A 19,918-nucleotide genomic window follows, 5' to 3' on the forward strand; every position below is an offset into this window, starting at 1 on the left:
CAGATAGAAAATTTTGTCAGTAAGAAAAATGTATAAGATCAAGAGAAACAAGCTAAATTGATACTTTAAAGTGTCTCTAAGTTTTTGAAAGCTCTTCTTCCTCCAACTGATAATGGGGAGGTGGAGGCCAGCTGTGTTCACATAAACCCCGTGGTGAAAATATGTTAGAGCAAGGATATCTCTAAGTGGTCCTGAGAGTCAAATAAAATCAGCATCAATTGCGAACTTGTTCAGTTCAGTCGCTCAGCCATGTCCAACTCTTTGCGACCCCATGGACTGCAGCACGCCAGGCTTCCCTGTCCATCACCAACTTCTGAAGCCTACTCAAACTCGTGTCCATTGAGTTGGTAAAGCCATCCAACCATCTTGTACTCTATTGTCCCCTTCTCTTCCTGCCTTCAATCTTTCCCAGCCTCAGGGTCCTTTCTAATGAGTCAGTTCTTCACATCAGGTGGCCAAAGTATTAGAGTTTCAGCTTCAGCATCAGTCCTTCCAATGAACATTCATGGCTGATTTCCTTTAGGATGGACTGGTTGGATCTCCTTGCAGTCCAAAAGACTCTCAAGAGTCTTCTCCGACACCACAGTTCAAAAGCATCAATTCTTTGGCACTCAGCTTTCTTTATAGTCCGACTCTCACATCCATACATGACTACTGGAAAAACCATAGCCTTGACTAGACAGACCATTGTTGGTAAAGTAATGTCTCTGCTTTTGAATATGCTGTCTAGATTGGTCATAGCATTTCTTTCAAGGAGCAAGAATCTTTTAATTTCATGGTTGTAGTCACCATCTGCAGTGATTTTGGAGCCCAAGAAAACAAAGTCTCTCATTGTTTCCACTGTTTCCCCATCTATTTGCCATAAAGTGATGGGACTGGATGTCATGATCTTAGTTTTCTGGATGTTGAGTTTTAAGCCAACTTTTTCACTTTCTTTCACTTTCATCAATAGGGTCTTTAGTTCTTCTTTGCTTTCTGTCATAAGGGTGGTATCATCTGCACGTCTGAGGTTATTGATATTTCTTCCAGCAGTCTTAATTCCAGCTTGTGCTTCCTCCAGCCCAGTGTTTCTTATGATATACTCTGCATATAAATTAAATAAACAGGGTGACAATATACAGCCTTGATGTACTCCTTTCCCGATTTGGAACAAGTCTGTTGTTCCATGTCCAGTTCTAACTGTTGCTTCTTGACCTGCATACAGATTTCTCAGGAGGCAGGTCAGGTGGTCTGCTTTCCCATCTCTTTCAGAATTTTTCACAGTTTATTGTGATCCACACAGTCAAAGGGTTTGGCATAGTCAATAAAGCAGAGTTCGATGTTTTTCTGGAACTCTCTTGCTTTTTCTATGATCCAGCAGATGTTGGCAATTTGATCTCTGGTTCCTCTGGCTTTTCTAAATCCAGCTTGAACATCTGGAAGTTCACAGTTCATGTACTGTTGAAGTCTGGCTTGGAGAGTTTTGAGTGTTACTTTGCTAGTGTGTGAGATGAGTACAATTGTGCGGTAGTTTAAACATTCCTTGGCATTGCCTTTCTTTAGGAGTGGAATGAAAACTGACCTTTTCCAGTCCTGTGGCCACTGATGAGTTTTCCAGATTTACTGGCATATTGAGTGCAGCCCTTTCACAGCATCATCTTTTAGGATTTCAGTTCAGTTCAGTTGCTCAGTCGTGTCCAACTCTTTGCAACCCCATGACCGCAGCACACCAGGCCTCCTTATCCATCACCAACTGCCGGAGTTTACCCAAACCCATGACCATTGAGTCGGTGATGCCATCCAACCATCTTGTACTCTGTTGTCCCCTTCTCCTCCTGCCCTCAATCTTTCCCAGCATCAGGGTCTTTTCAAATGAGTCAGCTCTTCACACCAGGTGGCCAAAGTATTGGAGTTTCAGCTTTAACATCAGTCCTTCCAATGAACACCCAAGACTGATTTCCTTTAGGATGTACTGGTTGGATCTTCTTGCAGTCCAAGGGACTCTTGAGAGTCTTCCCCAACACCACAGTTCAAAAGCATCAATTTTTCGGTGCTCAGCTTTCTTTATAGTCCAACTCTCACATCCATGCATGACTACTGGAAAAACCATAGCCTTGACTAGATAGACCTTTGTTGACAACGTAATGTCTCTGCTTTATAGCTCAACTAAAATTTCATCACCTGCACTAGCTTGTCAGAAATGCAAATTCCCAAATTTCCACTGGGGGGCATGAGAGAGGTGGGCAGTAATCCTTTCAGGTGATTTGTGATGCCATTCATATGAAGTCCAGTGACACAACAGTTGGAAGTCTAGCCTCTGAAGTCAGAGTGACTGGGTTCGAATAACAGGATCTGCCCACTGGTAAACAGTGCGACTCTGGACAAGTTACTTGTCTCTTCTGTAATTTCTTCAGTGTAAAATGAAGACAATGCATGTGTGTGTGCTAACTCACTTCAGTTATGTCTGACTCTATGCAACCCTGTGGACTGTAGCCCTCCAGGCTCCTCTGTCCACGGGTTTCTCCCAGCCAAGAATACTGGAGTGGGTTTTCATGCCCTCCTCCAGGGGATCTTCTTAACCCAGGGATCAAACCCACATCTCTTGCATTACCTGCACTGGCAGGCAGGTTCTCCACCTCTTGCGCCACCTGGGAAGCCCTAAAATGAAGACAATAATAGGTCCCAACTCACTGGAATACTGGCAATAATATAATACACATGAAAGTTTGGCAAAATGTTTGACACAGCCAATTATTTTCTCAACTATGAAGATGATCACTGATATTCAGTTTACTCGTCTATTTATTTCATTAGCATTCATTGAGCATTTATCCCAGATGTGGGCAGTGAATAAATAACTCAGGATTCCTGGCTGCCTATTAGACTTACCAGGGGATTCTTATGAAATCTTGCTGCCTGAGCCCTCCTCTATACCAAAAATAAAAATCTCTTATAGGGGGACCCAAGCTTGGGCATCCATTACTACTCAGGACATTTTAACAGAAGAAGCAAATCTATGAGCAAAAATTAGAACCCAAAGCTCAGGGAGCTGGGTGTATGCACATGATCCCAGAGACACTTTCAGGGCAGAACTGTTGGTCCAGCAAACTCACTGGCACTTATATATTCCTCTTCTGCCTTACTGATCTTCGAAGGAAGTACAGATCATGTTTTCCTAAATCCTCGGGACTTGCCACCATGCTCACAAACAGGAGATGCTGGAGTCTGTCAATACAATGAGAAGCGAGTTCTGTTTCTAGGACTGGACCCTGCAAGCTCCTGGAAGCCCAAGCACAGCGTTCCAGGTCAGAGGAGTAATTAGCCAGCCATCGTCTCCATAACAAACTCTTGTAAATGCACCTTTCCTTGAATATACTGCCCAGGCCTCAAGGCTGGACATAATGGTTTCACATACCAGTTTCCAAGGGGAGGAGCAACAGGGGTAAAGCTTTTAAATTAATTAAGAGAGACACTCAGGCACACTTCATGCCATTCTTTAATCTCTGTTCTCCTGTGATAAATATAGACTGACAGGATCAGGCCTAGGCTAACGAGCTGAAGGCAGGACCCTATGGAGGTTCGCCAAGTAACCCTCAAAAAACACTGCAGCAGGGCCCAGGCTCAGAAAAAGGAAGGAGGAAATCAGCACTGTGTCTCAACAGTGTCAATGACATGTCACTGAGCCCTCTGAAGGATGTCCACTGCACATATAATCATACTCTTCTTCAACTGTAGCAATGAAAACAGATAAAAGGAAGATAGCATGTATTGTAATTCAAAAGAAGAACAATTATAATTTACTTTAAAGAGTCTTCTACTGCCAGGCACTGTGCTAAAGCTTTCCCACGTAGTATTTCATTTAATTATGGTAACCAGCTTCTTAACCATTCTCGCCTCCTAGTACACACACCCTTGTGTAGTCCCCTCATACACTGAATTAGAGTTCAAACATGTGGTCAACAGAAAATTACAGAAGTAACTTCTGAGATTAGATCATAAAAAGACATCACCACCTCTGACACAATCTCTTAAATCATTTGCCCTAGGGGAGGACAGAGCCATGTCAAGGGGCCACTCAAGCAGCCCTCTAGTGAGGCCCAGGTGGAGAAGAACCAGCCATGTGACCTCGTCAGTGGATCCTCCAACTCCAGTCACAATTCTGAGTCTTCCAACTGAAGCCCCAGACATCACTGAACAGAGGAGTCATCAGCACTGGGCCCTCTCTGCATGCCTGACCCACGGAACTCAGGAGATCTCTGTCTTAAAAACTAAGTTCTGTGATTTGTTACATAGCAGTCACTAACTCAACTTAAGAGGTAGGTACTCTTATTTTCTGCCTCTTGAGAAATTTGTATGCAGGTCAGGAAGCAACAGTTAGAACTGGACATGGAACAACAGACTGGTTCCAAATAGGAAAAGGAGTACGTCAAGGCTGTATATTGTCACCCTGCTTATTTAACTTATATGCAGAGTACATCATGAGAAACGCTGGACTGGAAGAAACACAAACTGGAATCAAGATTGCCGGGAGAAATATCAATAACCTCAGATATGCAGATGACACCACCCTTATGGCAGAAAGTGAAGAGGAACTAAAAAGCCTCTTGATGAAAGTGAAAGTGGAGAGTGAAAAAGTGGGCTTTTAAGCTCAACATTCAGAAAATGAAGATCATGGCATCTGATCCCATCACTTCATGGGAAATAGATGGGGTAACAGTGGAAACAGTGTCAGACTTTATTTTTCTGGGCTCCAAAATCACTGTAGATGGTGACTGCAGCCATGAAATTAAAAGACGCTTACTCCTTGGAAGGAAAGTTATGACCAACCTAGATAGCATATTCAAAAGCAGAGACATTACTTTGCCAAGGCTATGGTTTTTCCCGTGGTCATGTATGGATGCGAGAGTTGGACTGTGGAATAGGCTGAGCGCTGAAGAATTGATGCTTTTGAACTGTGGTGTTGGAGAAGACTCTTGAGAGTCCCTTGGACTGCAAGGAGATCCAACCAGTCCATTCTGAAGGAGATCAGTCTTGGGTGTTCTTTGGAAGGAATGATGCTAAAGCTGAAACTCCAGTACTTTGGCCACCTCATGCGAAGAGTTGACTCATTGGAAAAGACTCTGATGCTGGGAGGGATTGGGGGCAGGAGGAGAAGGGGACGACAGAGGATGAGATGGCTGGATGGCATCACTGACTCGATGGACGTGAGTCTGAGTGAACTCCGGGAGTTGGTGATGGACAGGGAGGCCTGGTGTGCTGCGATTCATGGGGTCGCAGAGTCGGACATGACTGAGCAACTGATCTGATCTGACTCTTATTTTCTAGTTGACAAGAGTTTAAGTGATTCAATCATGGCCATATAAGCGAAGTAATGGGGAACTGAATCCATGTTTGCAGACCTGAAGTTCTGACTCCAATTCTGTCACTACTACTGACATAAACATAGGTATGTAATCAATTTCCCATTGCTTTCATTAAGGAAAAAGTATGCCTTTAATAGGAAGCTTTGAAGTGCTTTGGCTGCTCCCAAGACACTTTGCTCATCCTACATGGCACCCATGACTCTTCCTTGAACTTCAGTCATTTCTCCATAGACAGATTAGAAGTTTCTGGAGAGCTGTAGTGTCTCGCTTACAGCTGTTTGTGAATAGTAGAAGGGTGGGGATACGATGCCATGTTCATCCTGTGGACTCCCATCAACCTACCTGGCTTGGCATCTCTGTTTCATCACTTTCAGGTTGGGTGATCTTAGGCAAGTGATGTAAATTTTATAAGCCTTGGATTCCTAACTCTTATAACACAGGGCCAATATTAAACACACATCTCTATTTAAACTACATTAGAAAAATATAAGAATAAAGTATAAGCACCTTATACTTTAGCATGTGCTAAGTGCTCAATGAACGTGATCTATTTGAATTATTACTGTCAAGTATGTGTTGAAAAACATCCAGTATTTTAAAGAGCCAAACAAAAGCTCTTCCCTCTTAACCTTTCCTCACATCAAAAAGAGAATTTCTGAAGAAATGGCAGAGGTTCTCAGGTGTAAGGAGATCTTCCCCTATACACACTGAAATCTTTGGAGTCACCTTGACCATGGCTCCTGCAACAGCCCAACCTGCCCTGCTGGAGTGATGAGAGGGTCAGGGGGAGCTGCTGTCCACCTGCACTGTTGAGTAGGACATGTGCAGATAGCTATGTGTTTCTTTCTTGCAAAAAAGAAATGCAAGTCAAAGAGGGTCTCACTGCCCCTGGGCCTTAAGAAGAGAGGTGTTACGGGCATGTTGCTTCCATTCTACTTCTTAATCCTATTACATCCTTATCATCTTGTCAGCATAGACAAATGCTCCTGAGCTCCTGCTAACACTCCCTCTAATGCCTTCCCTTGTGGTTCATTCTTTCTTGGTCTTGGAGCTAATAAGCTGGCAAGTGTCTCACTGTCCCCTCATTGTTGTTTAGTCACTAAGTCATGTCTGACTATTTGTGACCCCACGGATTGTAGCATGCCAGGCCCCCCTGTCCTCCACTATCTCCCAGAGTTTGCTCAAACTCGTCTATTAAGTTGGTAATGCTATCCAACCATCTCATCTTCTGCCGCCCCCTTCTCCTTTTGCCTTCAATCTTTCCCAGTATCAGGGTCCCCTCAGGTGATTTCTACTCAAATGATGCTTTGAGTAGATGAGAGTCTCATCTCCCTTTGAACTTAGCTTCATGGCTCCTTTATTTCCCCTTATGCGTGAAAGAGTTTTCTGTGTAAAACTCTGGTTGGGGTCCAGAATCTTTCCACAACTTTCCACTTCTGGGTAAGACTAAGAGGAGGGAAACTGGGAGAAATGCCAGCCACATTCACCCATCTCCAAATGAACACAGATTCCTAGTGTTGCTAGGTGCTAGGCTACATTCTCAGATGGGAGGATGTAAGTGACCCCCACACACAAAGTAACAGAGGAGATTTAAAACTACAATAAAAACTATAAAACAAAGCGCCAAGGGGAGGATGTCACGAATGGCAGAGACAGCGGGCCCAGGAGAGCAGAGGAAGGACCGTGACAGACGAGGACATGGGAGACATGAAACAGTCAGCCTCAGGTGTGGGCTCTGAGCGATGCAGAATTCTGACCTGAGGAGGTGGGACAGGACAGAAGGCCACTCTGGGAAGGAATGAAGTGCAAGGAGGCAGAAAAGCATGAGCCACGTATTTGGAATGCAATGGATGTATAGAGAAGCAGGGTCAGGGACTGCAAAAAAACAAGGTAGACTGGGGGAAATAATTCTGGCAATAATTTACAATAAAGATTTTCAAAAAAATTTTTAAAAAGTTAAGGTCTTTTTGCAGATTATAGAGCAAATTGATAACATATAAATTTCATGATAAAGTATCATATTCTAGTCAATTTTTTAGGGATCACAAACATAAAACCCTAAGGTTAGAGAAGTACATTTTCAAAGGAGGCAACATCAAGTGAATTTCTAGATCATTCTTCCCAACACATTAAGTTTCCCTTGCTGAAAGTTTTTGCTTGAACCACTGTGTGCGTGCTCAGTCACATACGATTCTTTGTGATACTTTGGACTGTAGTCCACCAGGTAAGTTCCTCTGTCCATGGGATTTTTCAGGCAAGAATACTGCAGTGGGCTTGAACCACTGAACTAGCTACAAGTCAAACACTTTTCAACTATTTTTTTCCTAGTCTAGTTTTTAAAAAATTGTTACCCAAAGTGAGAAGGTACATTTAGATAACTCAAGTTAGGAATCTGTTACCTACCAGCAGAGTCATTTCAATGATTTCCAAGAGCCAGTATTCATTAACCAGACTGGTTTCAGAGTAGAGTTGATGTGTACCAGAGGTGAACACAACTATTGCTAAGTCTCAGGGTGTCTGCCCTTTATGTTATTTTCCCATCTTCTGACCCAAACTTACAAAACTACTACACAGAGTAAGATCTCAAGTAGAAACACCTTCAGGATCAGAATTTCTCTCTTTCTCCTTAGAACCAGAGAGTTAACTTCAAAAAAGATCCAGAAAATAGCACGGGCCATTAACCCACCAGTGGCGGGTCCTGAAACAGGAAAAAGTCCTTGCTCACTGTTTCTCTGTCTTCCTCATCCCAACATTGCTGAACAACACACAACAGGATGCCACAGGCCCTGGCCAGCAGAACTCACCATATACCACATGCTTGGCCACTTGGGATCATTGAAGTAAGTGGACTGGGCGCGGCTGAAGTCATAATCCCTCTTGGTCCGTTTTTTTACCACTTGCTGTTGGATCCACTCCACCTGCCAAGAAGGACATTTGGTGAATGTTCAAGTTCTATCCAATGACAGTCTGAGACAGTTCCCATCCTGTGTCAGTCACAGGTTTCATTCTGGAGACTAGAATCCTAAGTCCAGGAGCTTCAAGAGTCCCTAGAAACCCTGGTTCTATTTTTTAAGGTAGATAGGTTTTGCATTCTTTTATGAAAGATCATTCATATTTCTCAACAATGTGCCAACCCCTTAAAGCTTTTTCAGAAAGCACATTTAACTCCCAATTTATTTTAAATTGATAGTGTTAGTTTTAAAAACTGATTTATTCATCCTAAGGGCTGGCAAACTTCTTCTCTGAAGGTCCAGATAATAAATATCTTCAGCTCTGCAGGTCATACAATCTCTGCTATAACTACTCATTCTGCCATTGTAGCACCATAGACAGTAAATAAATAAATGGGTGTAACTATGTTAAAAGATGCTTACTCCTTGGAAGGCAAGTTATGACCAACCTAGACAGCATATTAAAAAGTAGAGACATTACTTTGTCAACAAAGGTCTGTCTAGTCAAGGCTATGGTATTTCCAGTGGTCATGTATGGATATGAGAGTTGGACTATAAAGAAAGCTGAGCACTGAAGAATTGATGCTTTTGAACTGTGGTGTTGGAGAAGACTCTTGAGAGTCCCTTGGACTTCAAGGAGATCCAACCAGCCCATCCTAAAGGAGATCAGTCCTGGGTGTTCATTGGTAGGACTGATTTTGAAGCTAAAACTCCAATACTTTGGCCACCTGATGCGAAGAGCTGACTCATTTGAAAAGACCCTGACGCTGGGAAAGATTGAGGGCAGGAGGAGAAGGGGACGACAGAGGATGAGATGGTTGATGGCCTCACTGACTCAATGGACATGGGTTTGGGTGGACTCTGGGAGTTGGTGATAGACAGGGAGGCCTCACATGCTGTGGTTCATGGGGTCGCAAAGAGTTGGACATGACTGAGCAACTGAACTGATGTTCCAATAAAACAGTGAATAAAAACACATGGGAGGCTGGATTTGACCCATAGGCCAAATTTTGTATAAAAATTTTCAATGTTCTAGGATTACACATCAAACTATCCAGGGATCAAATGCTCTAGGATCACAAATTTTTTTAAAAATGTCTATCCACTCAGAGTGGTGGGAAAAGCACTATTTGGGTAATCAGAAAATCAAAGCTCTACTAGGCCTGTTTCTGGAATAAAGTGGGAATCGTCACTCAATTTCCTGAGTCACAGGTTCTCTGCCAGCTCCAAAATTCAAAACCTCTACGTTTGAGAAACGTCTTAACATTTAGCCTCAGCTTATGCTTAAACATAAGGGAACTTCTGAGTTTGATACAGATTTGTAACCTAAATGATATGGGTATGAATGGGGGTATTTTTAAAAATAGGAAATCATTATGGCAACATAAAAATAAGCATATTTCATTTTGAACAAAGCATCTCAAATGTAATATCAGCCCAGGTGGCATTCTACAATTTGTTCCTAAATTCTCTTTTGTTGATTTCTTCTTTCCATAGCTAATTTAATCATACTATTCTAAAATGCTTCCTTCCACCATTTATCTGTATTCTCCATAAAGGAATTAAAAACAGAGTGACAGAGATGTTATTGTCCACTACTGTGATTCTATACCCATACCATTCAATAATGACTTCCTTCCTATTTCAAAGATTACTGGAGGAGAAGAAATATTAAAGGAGAAATGAATACGCTCAAAATGCACGGCTATAAACAAGGTTTGTTGTTGTTTAGTCATTAAGTTGTGTCTGATTCTTTTGTGACCCCATGGACTGTAGCCCACCAGCCTCTGTCCATGGGATTTTCCAGGCAAGAACACTGGATTTGGTTGCCATTTCCTCCTCCAGGGCATCTTCCCAACCCAGGGATACTAGGGCCAAAAGCCCAACTAATAAATTTCTATGATTCTCATATTGGAAAATATTATTCAACAAAATATCAGAGGGCTTCCCTGGTGGCTCAGTGGTAAAGACTCCACCTGTTAATGCAGGAGATGCAGGAGATGTAGGTTCGATCTCTGGGTTGGGAGGATCCCCTGGAGAAGGAAATAGTAACCCACTCCATTATTCTTGCCTGAAAAACTCCATGAACAGAGAAGCCTGGCAGGCTACATTCCATTGGGTTGCAAAGGATCAGACATGACTTAGTGACTGAATAACAATTTGGTGTGCAAGATGAACTTAAATAGTGAATTCTTGGTTATATCACTAACAAGGCAAACAATCACATAGCCTCCCAAATAAATATAAGATCTATTTATGATTAGGATCAACAGCTCAACATCATATAAGTACCTTCTCTGATAGGTTATTTAAGCAAAATTATGAGCACAAAGTCAATAAATGAAAATAATATTCTGGAAAATGAAAGTTTTCTGTTACTGTTTTAATTAATCTATACCAAGTGACTCTCTGGCACTGAATCATTCTACATCACTTACACACATGCACATACACACAGACACACGTGTATACACTAAATAAAAAAAGATGTGTTGTGTTAGTTGCTCAGTGTATGATTCTTTGCAACCCCTTGAGCTGTAGCCCCGTAGGCTCCTCTGTCCCTAGAAGTTTTCCAGGCAAGAATACTGGAGTGGATTGCTGTTCTCTTCTCCAGGGGATCTTCCTGACCCAGGGACTGAACCCAGGTCTCCTGTATTGCAGACAGATTCTTTACAATCTGAGCCACTAGGGAAGCCCAAATAAAAGGTATTACAAATTATTTCTTTAAAGTATTGAACAATAGTTCCAAGGCAAGCTAACAGGGATTTTGTTTTTGCTTTATTTCAAGAGACTGCTATTCAGAAATCACATTGAAACTAATGTGTCATTAAAAATGTGTATAATTTTTTTAATGAAGAGACTAATTTCCAAAGTGACCATGTTTCCAAAACCACAGAACAAAATCAACTTCCTTCTTAAAGTAGAGCAGCAAGCATGGGCATGCATGTATTTTGTCTATTTCAAGGAAACATTTTAATCTATTTCAGACAATCTAAGAAATGAGTTTCTTTCACTCATTTATTCATTCAATATGCAGTAAGTGCCTATTCAATACCAGACACTGGGCTGGGAATACAAAGATGACTAAGAATAATCTTTGCCTCTGAAGGACTTAATTTTACCAAAGAATATTTAGCAAGTATTCTACAGTTCTTCACTTCATAAAAATGTTATCTTCATAAATGACATCTGATGCAGGATCTATCACTATACTAAACAGATCATTCATGAAAATTTTGACTATGCAAATAATATTTATAATTCTTATAAATGTCTATAAGACATTTATTATAACATTTATTATAAATGTTTATAATATATAACATTTATTATTATGTATTATACTAATATAATTATTATTTATTAATTTAACAGTTATACATTCTTATAACTGTCTATAAGATTTACCCCAACAAGATTGAACTAGTTCATATTTGAACACTTGGTAAGATCCATTTGGACAGAATGGTTTTCAAACTAACCCTATATTGGTGGTGGTCTTTCCTAAGAGAGCCTCCATAAATTCTGAACTGCCAATGTCTATTTACAAATCAGACATTAAATCTCGTGTGGACCCAATAATGAAATGACTCAAGCTCAGGACAAGTCTACAGTGGAGTAGGGGTGAATAGCTGTCTCTACAATGACACTGTATGTATTTCTCCTTATGTATACACACACAGAGAAATGGATAAATAGGATAAGTATGTGAGAAAAGTGACAGTCATTTTCCTAAATGAACTATAGGTATGAAAATAGAACAAAATATCTCACCAAGCACCGTCTCTTCTGTAATTTTACCAAACAAAAACGCTTAGTTACAGGATTCAGTGGCTAGAAGGTAACACAGCAAGTTGGCCTCTACATTTGACTATAAGTCACACTGCCTGATCACAGGGCTGCAAAACTCAAGAAAAGCACAGTTGGGTTTTTTTTTAGTGTCAAATACCATGTATTTTGCTTTGGTGCTTTATGAGTCCTGAGCCCTACATTTTTGGGAAAGCGGGAAAAGCACCTCTTGGGGCAGAAGATTTCTATGACTGGAAAGACCATATTTATATTTTTAAACCATTATCCATATGTCTGTCCTTGAGACCTTAAAAAAAAAAAAGAAACTCAGATGTAATGCGTTATACAGGTTTCACCTCTTGACAAGAAGCCCAACGCAAAGAAAAGCCACTTAGAAATTTATTTTCATAAAACTACAGCCAGCCCAGGAAAAAAGGAAAACAGTGTGCTTTCCCTCACTGGTTTAACTTCTAAATGTTCTATTTCCTATATATTATGAATCTACATTAAAGTCAGAATTAAAAAAAAAAAAACTTCAGTCCTGATCAGTGTAGCCTCCAGTAATTTCACCACATGTGTGGTACATGGTGTTAAAGGCACTCCCTCTCTCTATGCAGAGCTTACTGCTGATGTGGTCCACATGAACAGTGGACATTTGCCACTCCAGGATTTTTGGTGAAACATGTTTGCTTTTGTTAGTTTGATATGCCACGCGAAGCACGCTAATGGATGATTATGGGAAGCCTACCTACACAGTCTCAGCTGAACTCATATCTCATGATTTTGGAATTTACCAACTTTCTGACACTATATACATGAGGAAGGAAATCTGTCACCTATCAGAGAAAAGGATGTTATCTTACGAATCTGTATTATCTAAGTATGGACAGTATGTGTGTGCTCAGTCAAGTCCGACTCTGCGACCCCATGGATTGTAGCCCTCCTGGCTCCTCTGTCCATGGAATTTTCCAGGCAAGAATACTGGAGTGGGGAACCATTTCCTACTCCAGGTTCTATTCCTGACCCATGGATCAAACCCATGTCTCTTGCATCTCCTGCGTTGGCAGGTGGATTCTTTACCACTAGTGCCACCTGGGAAGCCCATTATATAGCTAATCACAAAATAGAAACAGAAGATCAATGGTGGTATTACAAGAAAGACAAATATGGCATGTATTATTTACATGTGGAATCTAAATAAAAGTCAAACTGATAAAAAATATAGAAAAAGTGGCTGCCAGGGGCTGGGGGTAATGGGGGAAATAGGGAGAAGCTGGTAAAAGATACAAACTTTCAGTTGTAAGATGAATAAGGTCTGAGGATCTAAGGAATAATATGGTGACCATTGCTGATAACACTATATTGCACAATAGAAATTTGTTAATAGCGAGTAGAACTTAAATGTTCTCACAAAAAAAGATAAATATGGGCAGTGATGGATGTGTTAGTTATAAATAACTAGAAGGGAGAAATGCTTTCAATAGACCAAATATATCAAATCACAATGATGTACAATTTTATAGTTTTAAAAGTCAATTATGCCTCAACTGAAAAAATATGTAGTGTCACTTTAAAAATGCATCCCATAGTGAGAAAAATCTTCTCTTTAGATATTAAAGCTAATGACTGAAATAAATACTGACATAAATATCTGTATCAATTGAATGGGATGGAAAGTCAACAAACTGACTGAAAATATGCAAGACTAGACTATGTCATAAGGTTGCTATCACAAATCAATGGGGAAAAACAGAGTACTTTATAAATGATGTTGAAACACCAAACAACTGGGGGAAAAATAAGATTTAAACCATTCCCACATCTTAATCATTAGGATCAATTCCAAATGAATCATATTAAAAGTAAACAAATAAACCTATAAAAGTACCATAAGAAACCCAGATTTTTTTAGGAGATTTTAAGAAATAACCTGAGAGTGAATGATGTTTATGTATAATACAAATCAAAAAAGTGATTTGGAAAAATTGATAAATTCAACTAAATCATAAATATGGCATGGCAAAAATTACTTCATAAACAAAGTAAAGACAAATTAGAAAAACATATAGCAAAGAGGAACTAAAGAGCCTCTTGGTGAAGGTGAAAGAGGAGTGAAAAGCTGACCTAAAACTCAACATTTGGGCTTCCCTGGTGGCTCGGTGGTAAAGACTGCATCTACCAATGCAGGAGACGAGGGTTTGATTCCTGTTCGGGAAGATCCCAATTGCCAAGAGCAACTAAGCTCATCACCACAACTACTGAGCCCATGTGCTGCAACTACCGAAGCCCCCATGCCCTAGAGCCCGTGCTCCACAACAGCAGAAGCCACCACAAGTAAAAGCCCATGCATCACAACTAGAGAGTACCCCTGTTCACTGCACCTAGAGCAATGAGACCCAGCACAGCCAAAACTAAATATTAAAACACACACACACACACACACAGAAAAACTCCACATTCAAAAAACGAAGATCATGGCGTCTGGTCCCATCACTTCATGGCAAATAGATGGGGAAACAGTGGAAACAAGCGACAGACTTTACTTTCTTGGGCTCCAAAATCACTGCAGATGGTGACTGCAGCCATGAAATTAAAAGACGTTTGATCCTTGGAAGAAAAGCTATGACAAACCTAGACAGCATACTAAACAGCAGAGATGTTAGTTTGCTGACAAAGGTCCGTCTAATCAAAGCTATGGTTTTTCAGTAGTCATGGATGGATGTGAGAGTTAGACCATAAAGAAGGCTGATCATCAAAGAATTGATGCCTTTAAACTGTGGTGCTGGAGAAGACTCGTGATATTGCAAGAGATCAAACCAGCCAATCCTAAAGGAAATCAACTCTGAATATTCATTGGAAAGACTGATGCTGAAGCTGAAGCTCCAATACTTTGGCCACTTGTTTGGAAGAGCTGACTCTTTAGAAAAGATCCTGATGCTGGGAAAGATTGAAGGCAGGCAAAGAAGGGGATGACAGAAGATGAGATGGTTGAATGGCATCACTGACTCAATGGACATGAGTTTGAGCAAGCTCCAGGAGATGGTAAAGGACAGGGAAGCCTGACCTGCTGTAGTCCCTGGGGTCGCAAAGAGCCGGACACAACTGACTGAACAACAGCACCAACAACCATAGAGAAAATGCTCTTTCCCTTAGATGTAAAGAGTTCCTACATTCAATAAGAGAAAAAGCAGTAGGAAAACAGGTAAAGAGAATAATACAATAATAGCTGAAAATATAAATCAAGTTCCTTTAACATATAAAAAGATGCCTAACCTCATGAATATAAATACAAAAAAGCAAATCAAACCCACACCAAGGTAAAGCTTTTCACATCTCACCTTTTGGATATAAACACTCTAAATACTGAAGACATTTTACCAGTGAGGAATGTTAAACAGTCATCCTCACATAATGGGACAGGAATGTAAATCTATTCAACTCTGTGGAGAGTAACTGGACATGACCTACAGAAATCCTAAGATGTCATTCAGTTTTTAGAAATTTACCTTACATTTTAAAAAATATTTTATTTAAGTATAGTTCATTTACAATGTTACATTAATTTCTGCTCTCCTCCATTTTTATTAACACATGTCAAAATGCAAGGCTATTTACTGAAGCACTTCTAGTAATAACTGAAGTAGTAAACAACCTGAATATATACTGATAGAGATTAATTAAATAACAACACACCAACATAGTGAAGTACAATGCAACCATAAAAGATGATGAAATGGGCTTTATATCTTGACAGAGAATAGTCTCCATGATGTAGCCTAAGATGAAAAAAAAAAAAAAAGGAAAAGTACCACAGACTATAAAAGATACAAGTTTTGCACCTCTCTGAGGTCATTGCTATACACAGAGAACTCTGATAACACTGGCTGCTTTCTTGGCTGCTTGGGGGCTGGGGGGTGGGGGTTGAACTAGGTGGTTGGGTTGAGGTCCAGAACAGGAGGGAAACCTTTTCCTGCTGACCCTTCAATATCTTGTTACTTTTGACCTATGCAAGTATGTTACATATACAAATGATTTTAAATTTCCTTTAACATGTTCCATTGGTTACTATTCTATAACCCTATAATATCAAATGTGACAAATGCCTAAATTAGAACATATTTTAAAAGCAATAATGATAAACATAGTATATAAAAAGTACCTTAGGTGGTTTTAATGTATGTTATAACACAGACAATATAGAGAAAGATGGGTAAATAAGAGAAGATGGGTTGGAATTTGGGGAACTTGGTTTATAATCTCAGATTCTCTACCAGCCACCTGTGTGACCTTGTAAAATCTTTATGGGCCTCTTTTATCTATAATAATAGAAGACAGACTAAATACGTTCTCCACTCTCTCTCTTCTGGCTTTGAAATATTTATCTGTGTGTGTGGTCTATCTCTGATTTGTCTGAAAATAAAAAGTTCGTGTTAAATGCAATACAGAGGTGAGGCAGGTGCTCCTGTGGACAGATGACCTTAAGTCATTCTGTGCAGATGCAAGATGAATATTTAGAAAGGAATACAGTAAATTATATTACTACTTCTATGACTCGATGAAGCAGATGCCAGGAAATAAATATGTGTGCTTCCATATTTCACAATATTTATTAGCTTTGACAAAACAGGGAAACGGAGCACAAAGGGATTTCTCTCCTCAGTTTTCTTCTGACTTTGAAAACAAACAAACAAAAAGTCCTACTTAAGGGAATATTGGCTATGCACTTTTTTCCTTTGGACATAAGGGACTGATGGAGACGATTTAGCACTGACAAGCTACTTCTAAACCTTAAAATCTGAAGCCAACATATCCCCAAAGTTTTCTCAAATATTGATTAAGAAATCAGAGTTAATTAGTGAAAAGAATCAGAGAATTCAGTGAAAGTCTGCATTCAGGTAAGGATGCTACAGTCTTTAAATCTTCCTCTATCTCAGTTCAGTTCAGTCACTCAGTCGTGTCCGACTCTTTGCGACCCCATGAATCGCAGCACACCATGCCTCCCTGTCCCCATCACCATCTCCTGGAGTTCACTCAAACTCACGTCCATCGAGTCGGTGATGCCATCCAGCCATCTCATCCTCTGTCATCCCCTTCTCCTCCTGCCCCCCAATCCCTCCCAGCATCAGAGTCTTTTCCAATGAGTCAACTCTTCACATGAGGTGGCCAAAGTACTGGAATTTCAGCTTCAGCATCAGTCCTTCCAAAGAACACCCAGGGCTATCTAGTCACTAACAAATAATCAAGGTGTTACTAAATACTGACACTGTTATTTGATGTGAGTCACTCTTTTTGTTGAAAAAACCATAATCAAATTCTGCCATTTAAAAGAACTATATTTGTAACAAAATAAGCATTACTGTTTATCTGCAGGAGAATTTTCACTTGATTTCTTTGAGATAGGCACATTGAATTCTATTTAATGACTGTATGCATCAGAAGCTTATATTAGAGAATCGTCAGGTCAGGACTATGAGGAATCATACAGTTTTGAAAGGTAACTGAGAAGAAAGTTGTGAAATAAACATTGCACATATGTTTACTGCTACTGCTAAGTCACTTTAGTCATGTCCGACTCTGTGTGACCCCATAGACGGCAGCCCACCAGGCTCCCCCGTCCCTGGGATTCTCCAGGCAAGAACACTGGAGTGGATTGCCATTTCCTTCTCCAATGCATGAAAGTGAGAAGTGAAAGTGAAGTCCCTTAGTCGTGTCCGACTCTTCTCGACCCCATGGACTGCAGCCTACCAGGCTCCTCTGCCCATGAGATTTTCCAGGCAAGAGTACTGGAGTGGGGTGCCATTGCCTTCTCGGCACATGTGTTTAGAACAGGGTAAAAGAAGACAACACAGGCCACAGTAAAAAACCTCAACCGTCCTAAAACTCTATAATTAGCTGGCTTTCTCCAAGAGAATCCCAAATTTTTAAATGTGTCATTAATTTAATCATGCTTTATTTAGTTCTGTGAAAAACTCATGGCATTATGTTTGTAACTGTATCACTCACTTTGAGAGAATTAGAGTCATATTTATTCCCTCAAATTATTCCACTCTTATTTGCACACTTAATTTCCTAAACTGTTGTCTGTTTTTTCCCCTCCCCATTCCTGGTAAAATGACGTGTGAGAGGGAAAAAGGAAAATGGTTACATCCAATTAAAGCAGCAAAATTTATTCCCCACCTTCAAGGCCTTTTCTTTCATTCATCTAATCACTCCAAAAATATTATATTGAGTGCCTACTATGTGGCAGACATTGTTTTGAATGCTACAGAATGGCAGTGAGCAAAATAACCAATTTCCTGCCTTCAGGCGCTTTCCATTCTCCTTGAAGTTAGGCCATAATAATGGAAATAAATAAAAGATTATGTAATAGATTTTCATAATGTTAAATGGTGCAAAAAGTAAATAACATAAGGTAGTCCAGAGTGATTATGGAGGAAGGAGCTATTTTAGGTAAGACAGTCAAGAAAGGTCTTTGAAAGATGTGATATTTTAACAGAATCCTGAATAAGAAGTTAGTCATATAAATGTCTCAAGGAAGATGTGAATAACTAATGCAAAGGTCCTAAAACACTATGCGTCTCTATTTTGGCTTATCCATGGGCCACAGATGCCCATGGCAATCCCTCGAGGCCTAGAGGTGGGTATACTAGGAGTGCATTTCACCCTCCAGTGGATGGATAAGGAAAGAAATTGACACAGATCATGCAAACTGGTTCCCAGTCATCTGGTCAACTAACTCTGGGCTCCAGCTTACCAGGGAAAATGGTCTAGAAGAAGACACAGGTTCAGGGTGGGTATGTTTCCTAGACCCCAACAACTCCTCAGCTGATAGGGACAAAAACTCAGCTGAAAAAAATGTTCAACGAGGCCTCTAAAGCATAAGGCCCTCTAAAGCATGAAGCCTTGGGCAGAACACCATTTCGACAATGCTCCTGTGATTCTAGCCACTACAAACTGGTCCAGTAAGGAGCTTTGAGGAAGACTCTGTTCTTTCAACTATACTGATATAAAAACCACAGGTTCGATGTCATCTAAATAGAGGAGAAATTATAAAATGACTCCTAGGATAGAAAGGAAACCAAGTATGAAGCATTCAAGCATAAGACAAGGGTAATGACATAAAAGACACTTGCTCCTTGGAAGAAAAGCTATGACAAAGCTAGACAGCATATTAAAGAGCAGAGACATCACTTAGCCAAGAAAGGTCCATATAGTCAAAGCTACGGTTTTTCCATGGTCATGTACGGGTGTGTTGGACCACAAAGAAGGCTGAGCACTGAAGAATTGATGCTTTTGAACTGTGGTGCTGAAGAAGACTCTTGAGAGTCCCTTGGACTGCAAAGAGATCAAACCAGTCAATCCTAAACGAAATTAACTCTGAATATTCACTGGAAGGTCCAATGCTGAAACTCCAATACTTTGGCCACCTGATGTGCAAAGCTGACTCATTGAAAAGACTCTGATGCTGGGAAAGACTGACGGCAGGAGAAGAGGTGACAGAGAATGAGATGGTTGGATGGCATCACCGAATCAATGGACATGAGTCTGAGCAAACTCTGCGAGATAGTGAAGGACAGGGAAGTCTGACATGCTGCAGCCATGGGGTTGCAGAGAGTCAGATACAACTTAGCGACTGAACAACAACAAAGGGCATAAAATGCTATTCAGTGTAACAGCAGGTGTGGAACACTGTATTAGAAAACAGCAGATATAGTTAATCCAGCTATCTAGGACATATCAATTACCACCTCTGCAACTCCATGAAAAAAAGGATAGCATATTGGAACAAATTTTGAAAAACAATTTCACATTAAATTAGTTTATATTAAAAAAGCA

At 40.3% G+C, this 19,918-nt stretch overlaps 1 protein-coding gene across 3 annotated transcripts in view; it reads right to left on the minus strand.

Annotated features, from left to right (window-relative positions):
- PCSK5 (proprotein convertase subtilisin/kexin type 5) overlaps positions 1-19,918 on the minus strand; it is a 517,126-nt gene that overhangs the window by 413,237 nt on the left and 83,971 nt on the right. For all 3 annotated transcript variants that reach the window (XM_070375753.1, XM_070375751.1, XM_005892979.2), the window contains exon 3: positions 8,147-8,260. In XM_070375753.1, the coding sequence (XP_070231854.1) occupies positions 8,147-8,260 (114 nt within the window). The remainder of the gene's footprint in view (positions 1-8,146; positions 8,261-19,918) is intronic.

The sequence above is a fragment of the Bos mutus genome, chromosome 8, assembly GCF_027580195.1.
Source record: "Bos mutus isolate GX-2022 chromosome 8, NWIPB_WYAK_1.1, whole genome shotgun sequence".
Taxonomy (NCBI): Eukaryota; Metazoa; Chordata; class Mammalia; order Artiodactyla; family Bovidae; genus Bos; species Bos mutus.